The sequence below is a fragment of the Oryza brachyantha genome, chromosome 12 (assembly GCF_000231095.2).
Source record: "Oryza brachyantha chromosome 12, ObraRS2, whole genome shotgun sequence".
NCBI classification, from domain to species: Eukaryota; Viridiplantae; Streptophyta; class Magnoliopsida; order Poales; family Poaceae; genus Oryza; species Oryza brachyantha.
The window spans coordinates 14448374-14465277 of NC_023174.2; the positions used below are offsets into that span (position 1 = coordinate 14448374).

Genomic DNA, 16904 nt, shown 5'->3' on the forward strand with positions numbered 1-16904 from the left:
TGCTCACTATGTTGCATGCTACCCCACCAATCAATTGCATGAGAAAGGGAAATGTGAGAGAGGAGAATGTTTGACTATTGTAGTACCTATGGATATTTGGTGAGGGGATTTATGATAGGGCTTGTTCATTGTTGTTTAATTTCAGATCCAGTTTTGTTGGTAGAAATTTGTTGTTTTAATGACTGCCAAATCTGTACTCCCTTTATATTCTCTTGATCTATTGACTCTCTGTTTTCTACGATTATCTCCTATTTATTTCTGTAAGGCCACAGATTATTTTAACTCCTATTTACTAGCAATTGTTGCTTTGATCAACTCTCATGTTTCTTCGCAAATGTCGACTTTAATAAGAGAACTAACAATTTTAATGGGTGTATGAGGTTATAGGGCATGTGGTGAAACATTTTTAAATTTAGAAGAACCAATATATCACACTTTAACTTGGTCTGTGTGATTTATGACCAGCATTGCATGCATTGTGCTTTCATGGTTGGTTGGCTAGCCAATGCAACATGTTCCATTCTTTCTGTAGGAAGGAATTTATTTTGGTGTTGACTACCAATAACCATGCAGTCCCTGTTCTCTGCCTCTTATAAAGACAGTACAAAATAAATGGGCCTATTGACATAGAGAGGTGTGCAATGGACCACAGGATGAACCATGGAAATTCATCACTTTCCTTTTTGCATCCAAGGCACAAAGAAACAATTGGCCAGTGAAGAGGAAAAGAAAACTAGCATCACAAAAGTCCACTCATTCCATCAAGTGATTTGCAGTTCTTTTGAGGAGCTAAGCTGTGGTGCCCTCTTTGCTTTTTTTGTAGTCTGTCTTATAGATGGATTACACTTAGTAAAATGAATTTCATCCACAATTATATGCTTCCTAACAAATTAAAATTATACTAGCACTGTAAAATTTCATGATGGAACTCCATTTCATTTTGTGAGATATTTTGTGTAAAGAAAAGGCAACTGCCTGCTGCAGTAGTGTTGAGATATTGGTAGTGTTTTCACAGTTGCAGCAAGCATTTGACAGTATATGGTTAAACTGTTCTCTTGGTGGGACCCATACACCCAGTTGCATGATTCCGTAAAAGAAAGAACTAACCTAAAGAAACCACTCACACCAATGGGCACTTACTCTATGTGCCTGCAGATCCAAGGGCAAATGCATCATGCATGGAGATAGGATCATCAGTTATAAGATGATCCTTTCCTGCTTTGTGCCATGCTTTGGCATGCACTCACCTATCTCCTTGCTACCTTTGATGGAAGATATGCTCCATCATGCTGTTCTGATTTCTGTTGCAAGCAAATTGAGCTCCCTATCAATAAATAGCCATTTTAAAATCCAATTATCTGGTTAAACATTGTACCAAGAATCAACTATAGAGATCAACAGATATCATGTCATCAGCATGGCTGGTCAGAAACTAGGTAGCAGCATCTCAATTGTTTAAGATGTCACTGGTTTCTCTGAAAAAAAGTGTTGGTACTAGCTGTTATAGGACAGATAAAAATGCTGGTAGTACTATTTGTCATAGTAGATCAGTCATTAGACTGGAAGATCTGGTAGTAATAAAAATTCTATTGACCTCCTAAAATATAATCATTTTTATTATTCAAATTTTATATTATATTATTTCTACATTGATTCTTTCGATCATTTTAATGATTTCAGAACCAATTAGATGGATAGTAAGAGAATATAATCAATTTAAAATTCAGAAATAGATTATTGAAATAACTCAAATTGAATATTTCAACATCTCATAATAAATAAATATATTATGTAGTATGTTCCTTGTAGGAATAGGTGCAAAAAGATTGCCACATGCATACAGATCGCAGATGCTTTGCTCCTCCCTTTTGCCACTATGCAACTGCAGTCTTTTTACTGATCAAAAACAAAAACAAGATCACAAGGCTTGATTGGCAAGCACAGGTCTTTATGCACGGTCTCTGAATTGATGTTTGCATCTCTGTTTCTCTGGGTCCCCAGCTGTACCATCAACTTAAAAATCTTAGTGAATCCTAAGCCGTGTCTTGTTCATGAATGCTGCAGTTAAGTGTGGGCGTAGCAGCACAAATGGTATGTGCTTAATTAAGCAGATGCAAATGCTTCTATTGATTGCATATTTAACAGCAGCATGTGGTTTGTGCACTCTGCACTGTGGCAATTTTTAACAGGCTTTATTTCCACATGCTCTTTGATCGATCCCATCCTCTCTTTTGACAAAACTACACTGGAATCTTCTTTGGCATTGGGTGGCTTTCTGGGTGGGTTAATTTAGTTAGCTTAATTATGCACTCTTATCTTTTTGTTTCTGTTTCTGCTTATAAGCCAAAATTTGGAGTTGATTTAAGGTTTTCTTCATCATAGTTTATTTTTCGGCTGAAAAATATATATATAAATGTTTTATTTATAAATTATTTTTTGCTTGCAAATATGTCGTTTGTTTTTTTCCTACCAAAAGATCACCCCATGATCTTTTGGGGTTTAACTTGGCTAATCCATACTACGTCTACGCTCTACAGTATATGGCACAAGGTCATTAGCCAGAAGAAATCATTATTTGTTTGTAACCTGTAAGTTTGATTTACTCTAGCAAGAGCAATCTTCTCAACCAAACCAAACCAAACCATGTTTTCTCCTATAAAAGAACGGGAACTAGTGGCCAGCCGAATGAGACATCATCTTTTAAACTTGAACAATTTCTTGAAGTAATCTAGGAGAATTAAGAGGTTCACTAATTTTGAGCACAAAGGACTACAAGTTCAGATTTCAGCAATAAAACCTGACTTTACTCAAGAAAGCGGAGCAGGCTGGAATTTCAGTTCATTTCATGAACTGTCACAGATGAAGTATAGAGACCAAATCACAGAAAATTTGATAAAAGTTTGAAGCATAAGAAATATCGAATTTTTTTTTAGGCATATTTCAGTTTTGCTCAAGCTGCTCAACTACTTCATGGTCAAGATATCAAAATATGGTTTCTAACCATGCCAACATCATCAAACTTACGACATGTTTGGTTATGATAGCTAACTACTAAAATGGTCACAAAATGATCACTTGACATCATGAGTGACCATTTGTAAATTCAGAACATGACATCACAGGCAACATATCAGCAACTCAGCATGGCCAGAAGCTAAATCTAATTACACCAAACTGAGATATTCCAGGGTTCGCAAGGCCTGTTCTTCAGGTGCATTGCTACCTAGAATGGGAGTTTACATCAAAACAAAGAGATGTACACCATGCTTTTGATCCAATGCAGGTTTCTGGAGCCCCAAATTAGGGCTGAAGCATGTACAATGTTTGATTGATTACTGTTAAGCTACTAGGTCCCAAATTTCTCTGCAACTCCACCCAAAAATTACAGTTTCAAGATCAATTCTCGTCAGCTAAGGCACCTAAAAAATTCTCTCAAGCTAGTCGCAACGACGCATTGTTTGCCGGTGGACATCTTGGTCGACGGCAGCGCCTGGTTGTCCTTCCCCACCCAGTGATGCCCAGAGCATCAGCATCCAAGTCAGCTGGGGGAGGAGGTGGCGGCATTGGAGCTGGAGGTGGGCTTACCTCAACTTCCTCAACGGCGATAGCCACGCTTCTTGTTCGGCGCCTCCCTCTAGATTGTGATCCATTCCGACCTCCCCGCTTTGATGGTGTTGGCCTTCCGAGGGTGTGAAGATCCTCTGACACCTCATGTTTCGACAGCGACGCGAGGCTTGGTAGAATGTCCTTCTGGAAGTCCTTTTTCTGGGGTCGCTTTCGTGCTCGGCCTCTTCGAGGTTTTGTCTGAACCAATGAAGCTGTCACAGGGCCATGCTCTTCATTGCTCTTATGCTCTACCACCGTTCTTGGTGCTGAATAGGGCTCATAGCCTTTGGTTTCTTGCAGCTGCAGTGTCAAAGCTTCAAAGTCATCATCAGTTTCGCTTTCGCTACTACAGACCATTGTATCCTCCTTTGATGCAATAGCGAGGTCAGCGAACCAACGCAAAGTGTCAGCAGGGGATGATCCTGCTTGAAACACATCCTTACAAATGGCTACAAGACTCTCTGCTGCAGTTATAGCAAGAGAGTCCTCAGAAGGATCAACTGCTTTCTGAGGAATAGTGCCACCTTCTGACTGATGAACATCTATGTCTGGCTCATCCATCAAAGGCGCAGCATTGAGGTCAATGAGATTCCTCGGATTTGTGTCATCTTTTTTGTTATGTAATTGCATTTCCATGTCAGTTTCACGCTTGGTCAATAAGCATCGAGAATCTTTTTCAGCAGCTGCATTGATAGGGAAACCGAGAATTTTTGTGCTGCCTTCTGAATAAGCTGTGGAACCTAACAAAACCTGGGATTGCCCATTTGCACAACTCGGCTGCACTTGTGACTTGACCGGATCAATCGGGTCCTTTCTGAGCCAAGAGATATCAACTGGTGAATTCTCACTTCCTTGTTCCTGAATAGCGGTAACATCTTGAGGGGCATCATTCAGATTTACATCATGGAGTGGGGAATGCTTTCGACATTGAGGTTCTCCAGGAAACTTTGATGAACGTTGATTATGATAATGATGAGTTGCCATTGGAGTATTGATAGAATCCATTGAAAAGCCATTGAAGAAACCATTCTGAGCAAAGGACATGTCAACAGAACCATAGTGGCTATTAGCGGTGTAACTTGTGTTGCTGCCTTGCCATGGAGACTTGACTGCGGCATTGGAGCTGGACGGCGCAACCATTGGTTGATTGAAGGCATTGTATCTAGGCAGGTAATGCCCCGTGGAGAAATTAATACCACTTTGCTCTTGCTTGAACCATGCCATGCTGACATTTTGATCTGGAAAAAGAAGAGTAAAATACGCTTAGTGTGCATTGATGGCTATATATTGGTTTGGAAATAAAGCTAAAATGCTAAAAGAACAAGTTAGGAATCTTACAATCTTTTCTATGGTTGAATGAATTGTTGTGCCTTGTTTCCTCATTTGCACCCAAAAAGTTTGAACCAGATGCTTCACCAATAAGTTTTTCTCTCATGTTGTCTTCCAAACTTTGGTGGTTCAGGTTCACCCTGCCTGATGAATAACGTTGGCTTTGAGAAGTGGAGGTTCCCGCACCAATGTAGTCTGGCATTTTCATACTAGAAGATTCTTCTGCTGCTTTATTTAAAACATTTACTGTAGAGGCATGTTGTGGATGTAAACCAGTGATCCAGCTCTTCTCCATGTATGAACAGCCCTCGCTATTTCCAGGGTTGAGCTTAACAATTCCACCAACGGAGCTATTTGTTCTCGGCAAAATCGTCGCAGGCTTCTCCTCTAGTATCTCCACATCGTCGTCGTCGTCATCATCATCGGCATATGCATCAGCTGGAAGCTGAAGGTCCAACATTTTCTTTGAGGACCTGCCATTATTATTTATCAAAGGGGCTCCATTTCCCTTGGCGAAATTTATGGATGATTGCTTAATATCATGTCCAGATGTAGGAGGAACAACATGCCAGACTCTTTTTACATCCCCCGATGTTGCCTGCGATGAATAAGACCTTGCATGTAATGTATCTGCAGATCTAGGATATCCATTGCACTCTTGACTTTTGAACTGTGCCATTAGGTCCTTCTGAGTTTTATACAGTCGATGAAGCTCATATACCTGTATAGATGTCAGATAGTAAAGGAAATAAGAGATGGTTGCAAGCATAGACACGTAAAACAAAGGAGCAAAATGTAGATATTGTATGATGTTTTTCTCTAAATCGATCACTGAAGCTCATGGTATCATCAAAATTTACCTGTTTCCGGAATGTTGCTTCATGCACAAGCATTGTCCGCTTTAGCATTTCCTTATCATAATCTGGAGATCCATTTGGAGTTGTTATTGTGAAACTGTCACTAACATGCCCGCTTGGTTTGCTCTCCTCATGACACGACAACCAATTGCCGTTAGAATTTACACTAGAATCTGCCATGGCAAAGTATCCTGGAAGATAGGTCTTGCTTTCAACTTTTGTTCCCATCCCTGGTACATATAGACAACAAAATTCTGGGTCACTGAGAGATCATTCACATTTACCACACTTACAAGGACATAATAAACCAAAAATTGCATGAGCAAAGTTCTACTTGCAGACTCTGGAGTTATGCCAACTATGGTAGCTCAGTATGTATGATTTGATAACCATACTGGATATTTACAGTAAATGAACTAAATGTCTCCCAATCAAATCAAACCATGTACGTTTTAATGTGTAGTGCTAAGTAGGCCTACACCACACAATGGTGATTGTGTGGAGATATCACAATCATATAGTACAAAAAGATCAACTCATGCAGCTGTTATGCTTCGGAGATCACTTGGAGAAAACGCATATATGAAAACTGAATTTGCCGAACTGAATATGTAACTGAAAGTACTATATAGAGCGCCTAAGGCTAAAGACGACCTGGAATAATGCCATTTCTGTGTGACCCAAGTTTCATTAGTTAAAATTCGTCGAATGATCGTAATTTAACAGTTTTCTACAGAGTCAGCATAGGAACTGAAATTTCAATAAGCAAAATATCATTATCTATAGGTGCAAGATGATAAATGTGGAACGTAAAAGGTACAATTGTCAATATGCTTTACTCTGAATTTTGCAACATCTGGACCCTAGTTGTCATTTTCCAGAGACTCAAGTCTCAACTAATCCAATATGATAGCTCCTTATTAATGTAGAGCATTAATCACAACCATTATTGAAATGAAGAACCTTACAGAATTACTATGGTCACTACTCAGTGCCTCCTAGTGCTCTTCCTAGCAGAGAGGGCTCCTACTAAAGGTGACTCAAATGGCATATAAGTTAGCACTTCAGCCACATCTTCAGGATACACATACAGATAAATAATTCCATAATTCACATCATCCAAATAATTCTGAAGCATATGGAACAATCTCTATATTTAGAAGACCAGTACAAAGATTTATTGTACTTACGAAGTGCTCAGATGTAAACCAGGGCAGGATGCCAATATCTACAGACCAAGTCGCCGTATTTCCAAACTAATCTTTTGCTGCCAAGATCTTCCAAAAAAGAGGTCGCCTCACCTGGAAGAGACCTAGAAATTAGCAAATACGGCAATTATTCCCGCATACAAAATAAAGGAGATTTCTTGCAAATTCTGGCAATCATCATGGTTACTTATATAACAACCAATGTGGATAATCAGATTCAGAACAGGGAGAGAAAAAAAAGGTAGGAACTTCCGAGCGGTTTGTGAGATTTGCTGGGAAAGAAAATCAAAATCTCGGAAACCAAATTCATGAAAGAAGATGCAAGATATGAAAGCAAAACAAGCTAGATTGAATGCGGTAGCATGAAGGACAAGCCCCTGAAACCACATCTCAAGAATGCACATGTCTGTGCATCACAAACATCCCCTGGCTCCAGATGCAAGAATTGAAACATTATCCAAAAAACTCCAAAAAAACAACAAACAAAGGGTATCACCTACTTACGACTACGCAGTGCTCGGATGCGAAGCAATCAATGGCGCGTGAGGAATTCTGCAGCGGCCAAGAAATCGGAGTGTTCTTGACTGACAACCGATTCAGTTCATCTTTATCTAACGCAGGAAGAGATATAGAGAGAGGAGAAGAAAAAAAAAGGCAGGTTGCGTCACCAACAAGAGACCTGGAAATTTGGCATTTGCTGCGAGTCAGGACACGGAGAAATGAACCAAAAGATGAAATAAATGCCAGGGACCATAAATAAAAAAGCAGGAGAAGATCAAGAACTGCAAGAGACCATGACGCAACAAGGATCCCCAAGATCAAAATGCTAAAGGGAAGAAGAACAAGCGGGGAAAAAAACCAGAGCTTTCCTGAACAATTCTCGAGAACCTCACACCACAAGAACATTCTAACAGGAATCGAAGCCAAGAATCAGCAGTACGGCAGTATCGACAAGAAAGGAACATCTCAACGATCAAAAGCTCCCTCCTTTCTTCCAACGGCATACCAAAAAAAAAAACACCCAACCAAGAGGAAAAAAAAATGAATTAGGTTCACTTTCACACAAGCAAAATCCAAGCACAGAAACTGCAAGAGGGAGGAAACATCCAAGAGACCAAGAACAAAGAACTCTGGACTCAAGTACTACTGAAACAGGGGGGAGGCACGAGCAACAACAGCAGCAGAAGCAGGAACAGCAGCATGAAGAAGCCAAGAACAGGGAGGGAATTCTCACCTAAACCGTATCACCGGGAGAGAAGAGAAGCCCACACCGGGGGCGGCTGGCTGGCTGGCTGGCTCAGAGCCTCCAAAATCCAAAAAAAGATTCCACCTTTCCCCACTTCCTCAAGCCAGGAGACAAGGCCAACCAAACAGACAGCAGCAGGACACATACACAATAATATATATATCCATTTTCACATGGACAAGGATACTAAAATCCTTCCTTCACTTCCTTCCTTTGCTAGGAGGAGGAGGAGGAAGAAGAAGAGCATGCAAGGAGGAAGAAGATGATGAGACCCAGATGCAGATCAGAGAACTAGATTGGCAGAGCAAGATAAGGGTGGAAATCCCTCCATACTTTTATTCTCTTCTCTTCTCTTCTCTTCTCTTCCTCCTCTCTCCTCTCTCACTTTCTCTCTCTAGCACCAGCTGCAAAGAAGCCGAGGAGGAGGAGCAAAGACCTTCTTAGAAGAGTGACAGGAAAAGTTTGTCAACTTCTGGTCTTTTTATTCTCTGCCTTCCCTCCCCCTTGTTGTATTCTCCTCTCCTCTCCTCTCAAACTCCTCCTCTTCTCTTCCTCCTGGGTTTTTTCTCTGGCCAGTTTGGTTTGGTGGTGGATGTGAATGTGAGTAGCAGTAACAACAAAGAAAGAGAAAAAAAAAACATCACTTTGCATTGGATTTTGGGGGAAAAGCCACAAATTTGGGGTTTCTCTGTACCTTCTCCATTCCTCTCCTCCCTCTCTCTGTGGGTGAGTTCAGTCTATCGGACAATCAGACCTGGGAGATTCTCTTCTCCTTCTCTCTCTATAGCTCTCTCTCTCTTCTTGTGCCTCTGGATTGGAGTATAAAGAAAGGAAAGGAGAAAAAGATCATAAATGTAGCACCCCTGCTACATGCACACCAAACCGCATCCTTGTCCGTCGCTGACGGGTGACAAATGGCACAACTAATCAATAATCGCAGGGTATTTTTTCTGAATGTTGCTGGTGCCGATGAAAGTGATGTTGGCAAACAAACCCAAAAAAAAGGTGATCTTTTTTCTTTTATTTTTGGGTTGCAGGATAGGCATCTCTCTTGTTAGGATTTGGATTGGAACAGAAGAATGAGAAAAAAAATCTGAACAGGAGTCAAAGAGAGATCGACAGGGCCGTTTCTTGTGAGATCATATTTGATTATTATTTGGCATTGAATTCACTATTTGTTGTTTCTAGTGCCCTTGTAATGAGGGGGTGCTTTCATGAGGCATTATGTCATTATTATTTTTTTAGGTGTGGTGTTGGATTTCAAGGATTTCAAATGTACTTGTAGCACATTCAATTCTGTAACTGACAGCAATGACTCAATTGATGAAGTATTTCTGTATCTCTCATCAACTGCTAATTTCTTTATTAGCCCTTGCACTGTCCCAGTCAATTCTTCAAGCAAGGACAAAATACATCTTACATCTAACAGCAAGTAAATGTTACCGCAATTGAAAGGGAGTACCATACTCGAAATAATTGGACCAAAAGTACCAAATTCACATTAGTTTTTCGTGGTGTACTTTGGTATTCTTTTCAGCATTTTCAGTACTGCTCATAAGAGCATATATTTTCTCCATAATAATAATAATAATAACAACAACAACAATAATAATAACAATAACAATAACAGAAGCAGCAGTAACAGTATAATTGATCATGGTGTTGCAAGGGAACTGGTAGCACTTTGCATGGCCGCGTTCGTTTGAGGGCCAGTAAGTTAACTTGCCCCGATGCGAAATACGTAGTAATAGATTAGTGCATGATTAATTAATTCTTAATTATTAAAAAATATAAAATATATTAATATAATTTTTTAAAACAACTTTTCTATAAAATATTTTTACAAAAAGTACACTGTCTAACGGTTCGGAAAGCGTATGCACAGTAAACGGGGAATAAGTTAACTTAGAGAGGGTGGCCAAACGCGGCCAAGGTGTAGCAGTAGTCCCACATTTTTCTACTTGTGCATTTCTTAATTCTTGTTTTGTTCCCTCCCCAATGGATTTTACAGAAAGGGATTAAAAGATGGTTGGCAGGCATAATGGACCCACACCTCTGAAGTCTAGCTGCTGCTGCCATGGAAGGAGATGAAGGGTTAAAAGAGAAGAAGGAAGCAAGCAAAGCTTTGCTGTTGCTGTGAGTGGCCAAGTGACCACCATAGATGTACAGTTATTACTGCACTAGGAATGGCATGAACCCCCATGTGCTCAGCTCTGAATCCTCTCTCTCACACACACACGCAAAATTCAGACAAGAAGTCTTTCAGAAAAATGGGCACAAATTCAGACAAACTTTTTCAGAAAAATGGGCAGGTTTGATACAAGAACAATGAGGATATAAAACATGTATGAATGCTTCATTTCAGATAAGGATATGTAAGTGATGAACTGATGATGCTTCAATTCTAAGCAGCATGCGGTGTGCCTCTGTGACTTGAAGAAAGCACTGTTGCAAAGGGTTGCAGAAATGCAGAAAAGAATGGGGGGCTCATCTGACTGACAAATGGCCAGCAGGTTTAGCCAAGACATGGCAACAGATTGAACAGGGTGAACAGAGAGAGTACTGGTAGTAGAGTATAGTAGTACTAGGGTTTGGAGTTTGGAGTACAAGGTGTCCCAGTGGAGGCAAAGATTCCTATTTCATTTTTTTTTTTGTGTGGTTGAATTTTTTATAGGTTTTTCTGTACCAAAGATCCTCTTGTGAGTGGTGAGGGGTTTTTGACTAGGCAACCAGGGTTACCACGAAGGACACGATAAGAGTAAGAGTCCAATGATTCCATCGAGCTAGAATAAACTTAAGAGTAAATCTAAAAAATATTAGTGACAAGCGTTTAAGTGATGAAACCGTAACGGCAACAATATTTTTTGGACATTCATTTGTACTACAGTGTTTTGTAGAACTTGAACCCGTCGATGATATTTTTTAGAATTAAGTGTTTGCCAATAATATTTATTAGATTTTTATCTAAATTTTAAATAATAATATTTTTTGGTAAATTTTATCCATTCATTTTGCTGATAGTTACGGTAAACCTTTTTCTCCCTGTAAGATAATCTCATGTGGAAAATGGGCTCATATTCTCATGGCCATCTCCCACAAATGTAACATCATCTACCTCCTCAAATTTAGAAAGATAGTATTTTTATGGTGGACTAAACAATAACTGAGAAATCACTGCTATAAGACAATTAAGAAATGGAGTGGAAAATTCTGAAATTTGACAAAGTCCCTGTTACATTTCTATGGTCCAAGCTCTGAACAAAAACTTGAACACATTGAAATAAGGAAGAAATCACAAACAAGCAACAAAGACACAATTATTGACCATGTCCTAGTATTGGTCAACTATTGTTAACTATTTTGGAAAAGGTGACTAATGATCAGCTTCTAATACTGGCTTGCACCAACAATTGTGTGATTACTCCTGGGATTGTGTTGTTTTAGTCATTAAACCTTTATAAATATCCCCATTTATAATGCAATAATATCATAGAATATTTTAATTGTCATAGAGCTCTATTCCAAATGGGCATATTTGTGCATGACGTAAGGGGATTAAAAAGAAAGGCAGAAGTTTTACTGCACTTTGTGAAAGCTGCAATGATGCTCGTCATAGGCCCTGGATCTAAAACCGTACTACTTTGTGACATTATTAATACTTATATATTTTTTTAACTTTGTGCTTTTTCTTTGCTACTTTTTCATGTGGTTTTTCTGCCACAACCAGACAAACACAATTTGCATTTCCTTCTGATAAACAATTCAGTTGAAAAGATCCACATTTTGTGGGAGTTGTTCTCTTGTTTAACTTTTGGTCAGTCTTTGGGAGATTAATTGCAGCCTATGGCCTCCAATATATATATAGTCAAATAACAAAATATTTATATAATAAATACATGTCTAACTACATTGCATTAGATTAGATTATCCCGACAGAGACTCTATCTCATCCTCCATCTTGAAAATAGAGAATATGGAAAAAAATATTGCTCCAATAGATACTTCATCTTATTCTCTAAAAACATATGATCGAGATACTCTCCTCTTCATTCCATATCTCAACATTCAATCTCAAAAGTGGAGAGCAATAACGACATGTAAAGGGTGGTTGTAAAATATTAGTAATATATAGAGAGGATTAATATAAATGTTCTGTTATAGTGATAATTAATATTAAAAGAGAATCTATCTTAGATGATTATCAAATAGCAATATGGATAAACAAATTTAGATGATTCCTTGTAATGCTCTTAATGCATAACCCAGAAATCAGTGAGGCAATAAGTGGGTTAATTATTAGTAGATCCCTGCCAGGACTCCCCAATATCAGCATCCATATCACTGCTAACAACCCATATCACTTTGGACAATGCTACATGGCTTACTTTTTTATATAAATATAAAATTGCACTAATCAAATTGTACTGTTGTACTGACTAAATTTTTGTTATAAATTCAGCCGTGTGTGTTCATTAGATTAGCAAGCAAATCAAGAGCAGGAGCAAGGATGGGTCCAGTACTGCTGGAAACCTCATAAGTCATAACAAAGGTATGATCTGCATTTAATCCAAGGTGGGGTTGCTAAGGATTTATAGTTGTGATTTGTAAGGTGAGTAGCTGATGCCATTGCCTCCCATGTCTCCAATCAAATCTTCGGTTAACCTTAATTACCACTAGGAAGAAAAAAAAGTCCAAGATATTTAGAAGTATCAAATTGGTCACCATCGAGATTAATTATTCAATAACATGATCACAAGGTGAATAGTTAGGGTTCCTTTCGAAAACATGATTATAAAAATACATGAATAGAAAAGATACATGATTGAACTGAGAGTGCTGGTTTATTCCTGATTTTTTTTCCTTATTGTGTCAACCATTTTACCTTTTAAGTTTAAAAGTAAACTCAATCAAATATTATATTTATATCTGAACCTTTTGGGTATATCACTTAACCTATAATGGCCAAAAAAATTGCTAGGCCATGAGGAATATGTGTTATTTTTTAAATTTAAAACTACATACCAATATTAGTGTGGCGGCACTGTTTTGCCACGTCAGTTAGACTAATGTGGTCAAAAGGTTTATATATAAAAATAAAATTATTTCAATATATAGTTTAGTTAAAATTAAAAAAAAATCATTCAATCCCTATGATTTCAATATGAATTGTTCAAATAAGTTATTTGGATGCTTCATGGGAAAAACACACAACCTCATATTTTCACTTCTACATCTACTTATAAACCAAATTTAAATTTCTATACTCAAATTTTAGAGATTTTATCGTAATTTATTTTTTATCATTTACTTTTAAATCGCTAAGAAGACATACTATAACAATTTAATCATAAATTATTTTTATTTACAAATATACCGTTTGTTTTTTCCTATGAAAAGGCCAAATGATCGGCCCCATAGGAAACACAAAACAAGATTCCCTTTAGGTCAGACGACATGTTAGAAATCCTCTAAATCCATATACATTGTAGTAATGCATAGGAAATTCATAGAGTTTTGAAATGGTCATTCATTTGTTCTAAAAACACACATAGAAAAAATATCCATGAGATCAAAATTCTTCAAAAAAAAACTCCAAATATCTTTTGTTCCCAAAGAGCCCTTAACCCTAAAAAATGGTTTTTTTTTCCTCACAGCTAGCACCAGTAGTATTAACAATCAAGTGATGAACAGGTTACTAGTAGTACTAGAGAATAATAAGAAAATGAAATAAAGGTAGGGTTTGTACGGCAAATTGGGATTTATTAGGTGGGGCCACGTGGATGGGAAAGCACTATTTATGACTTTGTTCTGCCTCTGGTGTGTGGGTTGTGTACCTCAGAGTCCTTTTCAACTCTGAGCTTGCAATCTGTTGTTTACTTGAGATGGCTCTCCTGTGGACCCACTCTCACTGACAGTGTGGCCCAGGGTGCAGAAGCATCCAAGTATTGTACCACTGCTCCAAGTATATTGTGATGCCTTCAAACACCTGTCTTTTCATTTCTATCACTGTAGGCCTATTTCATTTCTAAGATATAATTATTTTTAGATTCTTTAGCAGCATTTAGGGTTAATATAAAAAACACTACAACGATCTCCTAATAAATGAGTAATAAATATTGGTGGGAGTGTAAGTGAGATAAAAATAAGAGAAATTTGAATGAGAAATTATTAATAGGACATGTTAGACAGTGAATAGTGATAGAAATGTTTATATATTTTGGTACAAGATTCAACTCACAAATTATATTTTGAAGGAGATTACTGCGTATAGTACTATCATCGTCCCATAATAAATACAGTAATATAATTTGAATTCGTTTGTCTTGCTGAGGTCATATTAAGTTGTGCAAAATGAGGGGGAAATCAAAGTTGCAATATCCATTCATGTTGAGCTCTATTTATGTACTTCACGTTTGAGTCTTGATAATAATTTTGTTTGTCCTAAAATATAAAATATTTCTACATCGCAAAAACTAATATTGGAAGTTTCTTTCTTTGTCCCTCGTAGATGAGTGATGGTCTGGGCCTTGCGTGAGGATGGTTCCAGGTAGATCTGAAAATATTTAAATAGAAGATGATTGATGAGACATATATTATTTACAAATAAAAAAGTACTTATATTATGCAATGAATTTTGGGTCCTTAAAATGTTTATATTTTACATCTGAGGGAGCGGTACATCAAAATATCAAAGGATGGTATGAAAAGTAATGTATGAGTTCTATATGTACTAATGGAACATTTAGAGATGTTTTTTATATATTAAAAACATTATTGGTTCGTGGGTGCTCTACTTCTATTGGTTATTATTGCCTCCTTGTTTGCTTATTAGTTGTAGCAAAAGTTTAAATTTGGAACTTAGTTTTAAAGTTAATTTTGGGTTAGTTGATCTATTTTCTGGTATTGACCTGTAAATAAATAAAAATACTAATATAAAACTTTACTTACATAATATAAAAAGTACTTACATAATATAAAAAATACTTAATAATACAAAACTTTTACTAAAAATTATTTCATCTTAAATGTCAGGTAGAAAATATATAATGCATGGGTCCTGCAACCCCAACAATCGCACGTAGTCCATTGAGCAAAACTGTTTATTCTAGTTAGTTAATGGACTCATAGACTTTATTTTACAATACCAAAAAAAAAATATGCATACCGTTCAACTTTCAACCCACTGCACGTTTTTTTCCCACACAAAAATACCTTAATTAGAGAAAGAAATTAAAAATCTACTTATCTTTTTATCCATGAAAGGAAGAAAGCGAAAGTAATTAATCAAACAGGAAGCTGTTGTATTAATCGCCATCATGCATGTCACGGTACATGGTACCACTACTAGTCGGAGCGTGGAATAGTCGCCCATGCTTTGTGAAGCTATTGTTTGTTGGGGACTAGTGTAGACTTGTCCGCTACTATAGTCTTGTTTTTTTTTTTTTTTTTGCAAAAAAGTCACGTGGAAAGTTTGGCCGGATGACCGAACGAGTTTTCGGACACGAATGAAAAAACGAATTTCACGGCTCGCCTAGAAACCGTGAGACAAATCTTTTGAGCATAATTAATCCGTCATTAGCACATGTTAGTTATTGTAGCACTTATGGCTAATCATACACTAATTAGGTTAAATAGATTCGTCTCATGATTTCCTCCATAACTGTGCAATTAGTTTTTCTTTTCATCTATGTTTAACACTCCATATAAATGTTTAAAGATTCGATGTGATGTTTTTGGAAAAGTTTTTAAAAACTAAACTGGGCCTAATACATCCGTCCTAAATTTTTTCTGTGTCTAGTTTTGAATATTTATTTTAATTAAAAAAATAAAAAAATTAAAAAGTCACACGTAAAACACTATTCATGTTTTAATATCAAATAATAAAAGAATATTAATTGGATTTTTTAAATAAGACGAGTAGTCAAACATTATATCTAAAATCTGAAAAAATAGGTTTATTTTGGGAGCCGGAGGGATTAGATTTGAATTTATGTCTTCAAATGAATGATTACTAACACCCTTGTTGTAAAACGACATATTTATAACCAAAAAATAATTTATGGATAAAATTTTGTATATACATGTTTTGAGTTATCTAAAAATAAGTGATGAAAAATAATCTATGATGACAAAACCATAAATAAATTCTAAATTTAAGATTTAAAATTTAAAATTTGGTTTATAAGTATAAGTAGAAAAGATAAAGCCTTAAGTCTGCTTAGAACAACGAGTTGATTTGATAGAGGTTGGGACGTTTTATTGGCTACTCCCAAAGGTGAGTATTTATAGTATTTAAGTATTCCATAATATAATTGTTTTTGGTACTATTCATAGTAGAATTTATCAAATTATTCATTTTCATTTAAAACTTTTCTTATTTTATCCTCATCTTCCCTCCTACCTCATCCATTTCTCGTAAATATCCATTTCCCGTTCACGAAAGAACATCATATTTTTTTCAACTTAATCTCTACTTAAATAATTTAGAAATGTTTATGTTTTGGAACTGTACATGATATCCATCGGAAATTACAATCGCTTTAAAGGACCGATTTCGGGATATTAGTTTGTATAGGTCAGCTCCAACAGCCATGGTGTTAACCTCGTGTTGGTCGGGATTTTTTGTCATGTCGATGAAGGTCTCATCGTGCGTGCAGA

At 37.0% G+C, this 16904-nt stretch overlaps 1 protein-coding gene across 2 annotated transcripts; it reads right to left on the reverse strand.

The window, feature by feature from the left end:
* Positions 1-3095: 3095 nt before the first annotated feature.
* LOC102707360 lies at positions 3096-9013 on the reverse strand. Of its 2 annotated transcripts, none has more exons than XM_006664076.3 (5): positions 8235-9013; positions 6983-7093; positions 5796-6022; positions 4945-5656; positions 3096-4844 (listed from the first exon to the last, which is right to left on the reverse strand). In XM_006664076.3, exons 3-5 carry the CDS (start codon positions 6018-6020, stop codon positions 3433-3435), a joined length of 2349 nt encoding a protein of 782 aa, XP_006664139.1. In that variant the 5' UTR covers positions 6021-6022; positions 6983-7093; positions 8235-9013; the 3' UTR covers positions 3096-3432. The 2 variants fall into 2 exon arrangements, with proteins under 2 accessions (XP_006664139.1, XP_015698732.1); XM_015843246.2 differs by having other exon boundaries at positions 3433-4844; positions 6983-7104.
* Between the last annotated feature and the right edge of the window lie 7891 nt (positions 9014-16904).

What these genes read in the sequence shown, in the direction of transcription:
- LOC102707360 (XM_006664076.3), bottom strand. Translation starts at nt 6,020, where the DNA reads ATGGGAACAAAAGTTGAAAGCAAGACCTATCTTCCAGGATACTTTGCC. An exon ending in AAGCAACATTCCGGAAACAG is followed by an intron (nt 5,657 to 5,795) that starts GTAAATTTTGAT and finishes ACATCTATACAG; the next exon opens with GTATATGAGCTTCATCGACT. An exon ending in ATTCAACCATAGAAAAGATT is followed by an intron (nt 4,845 to 4,944) that starts GTAAGATTCCTA and finishes TTCTTTTTCCAG; the next exon opens with ATCAAAATGTCAGCATGGCA.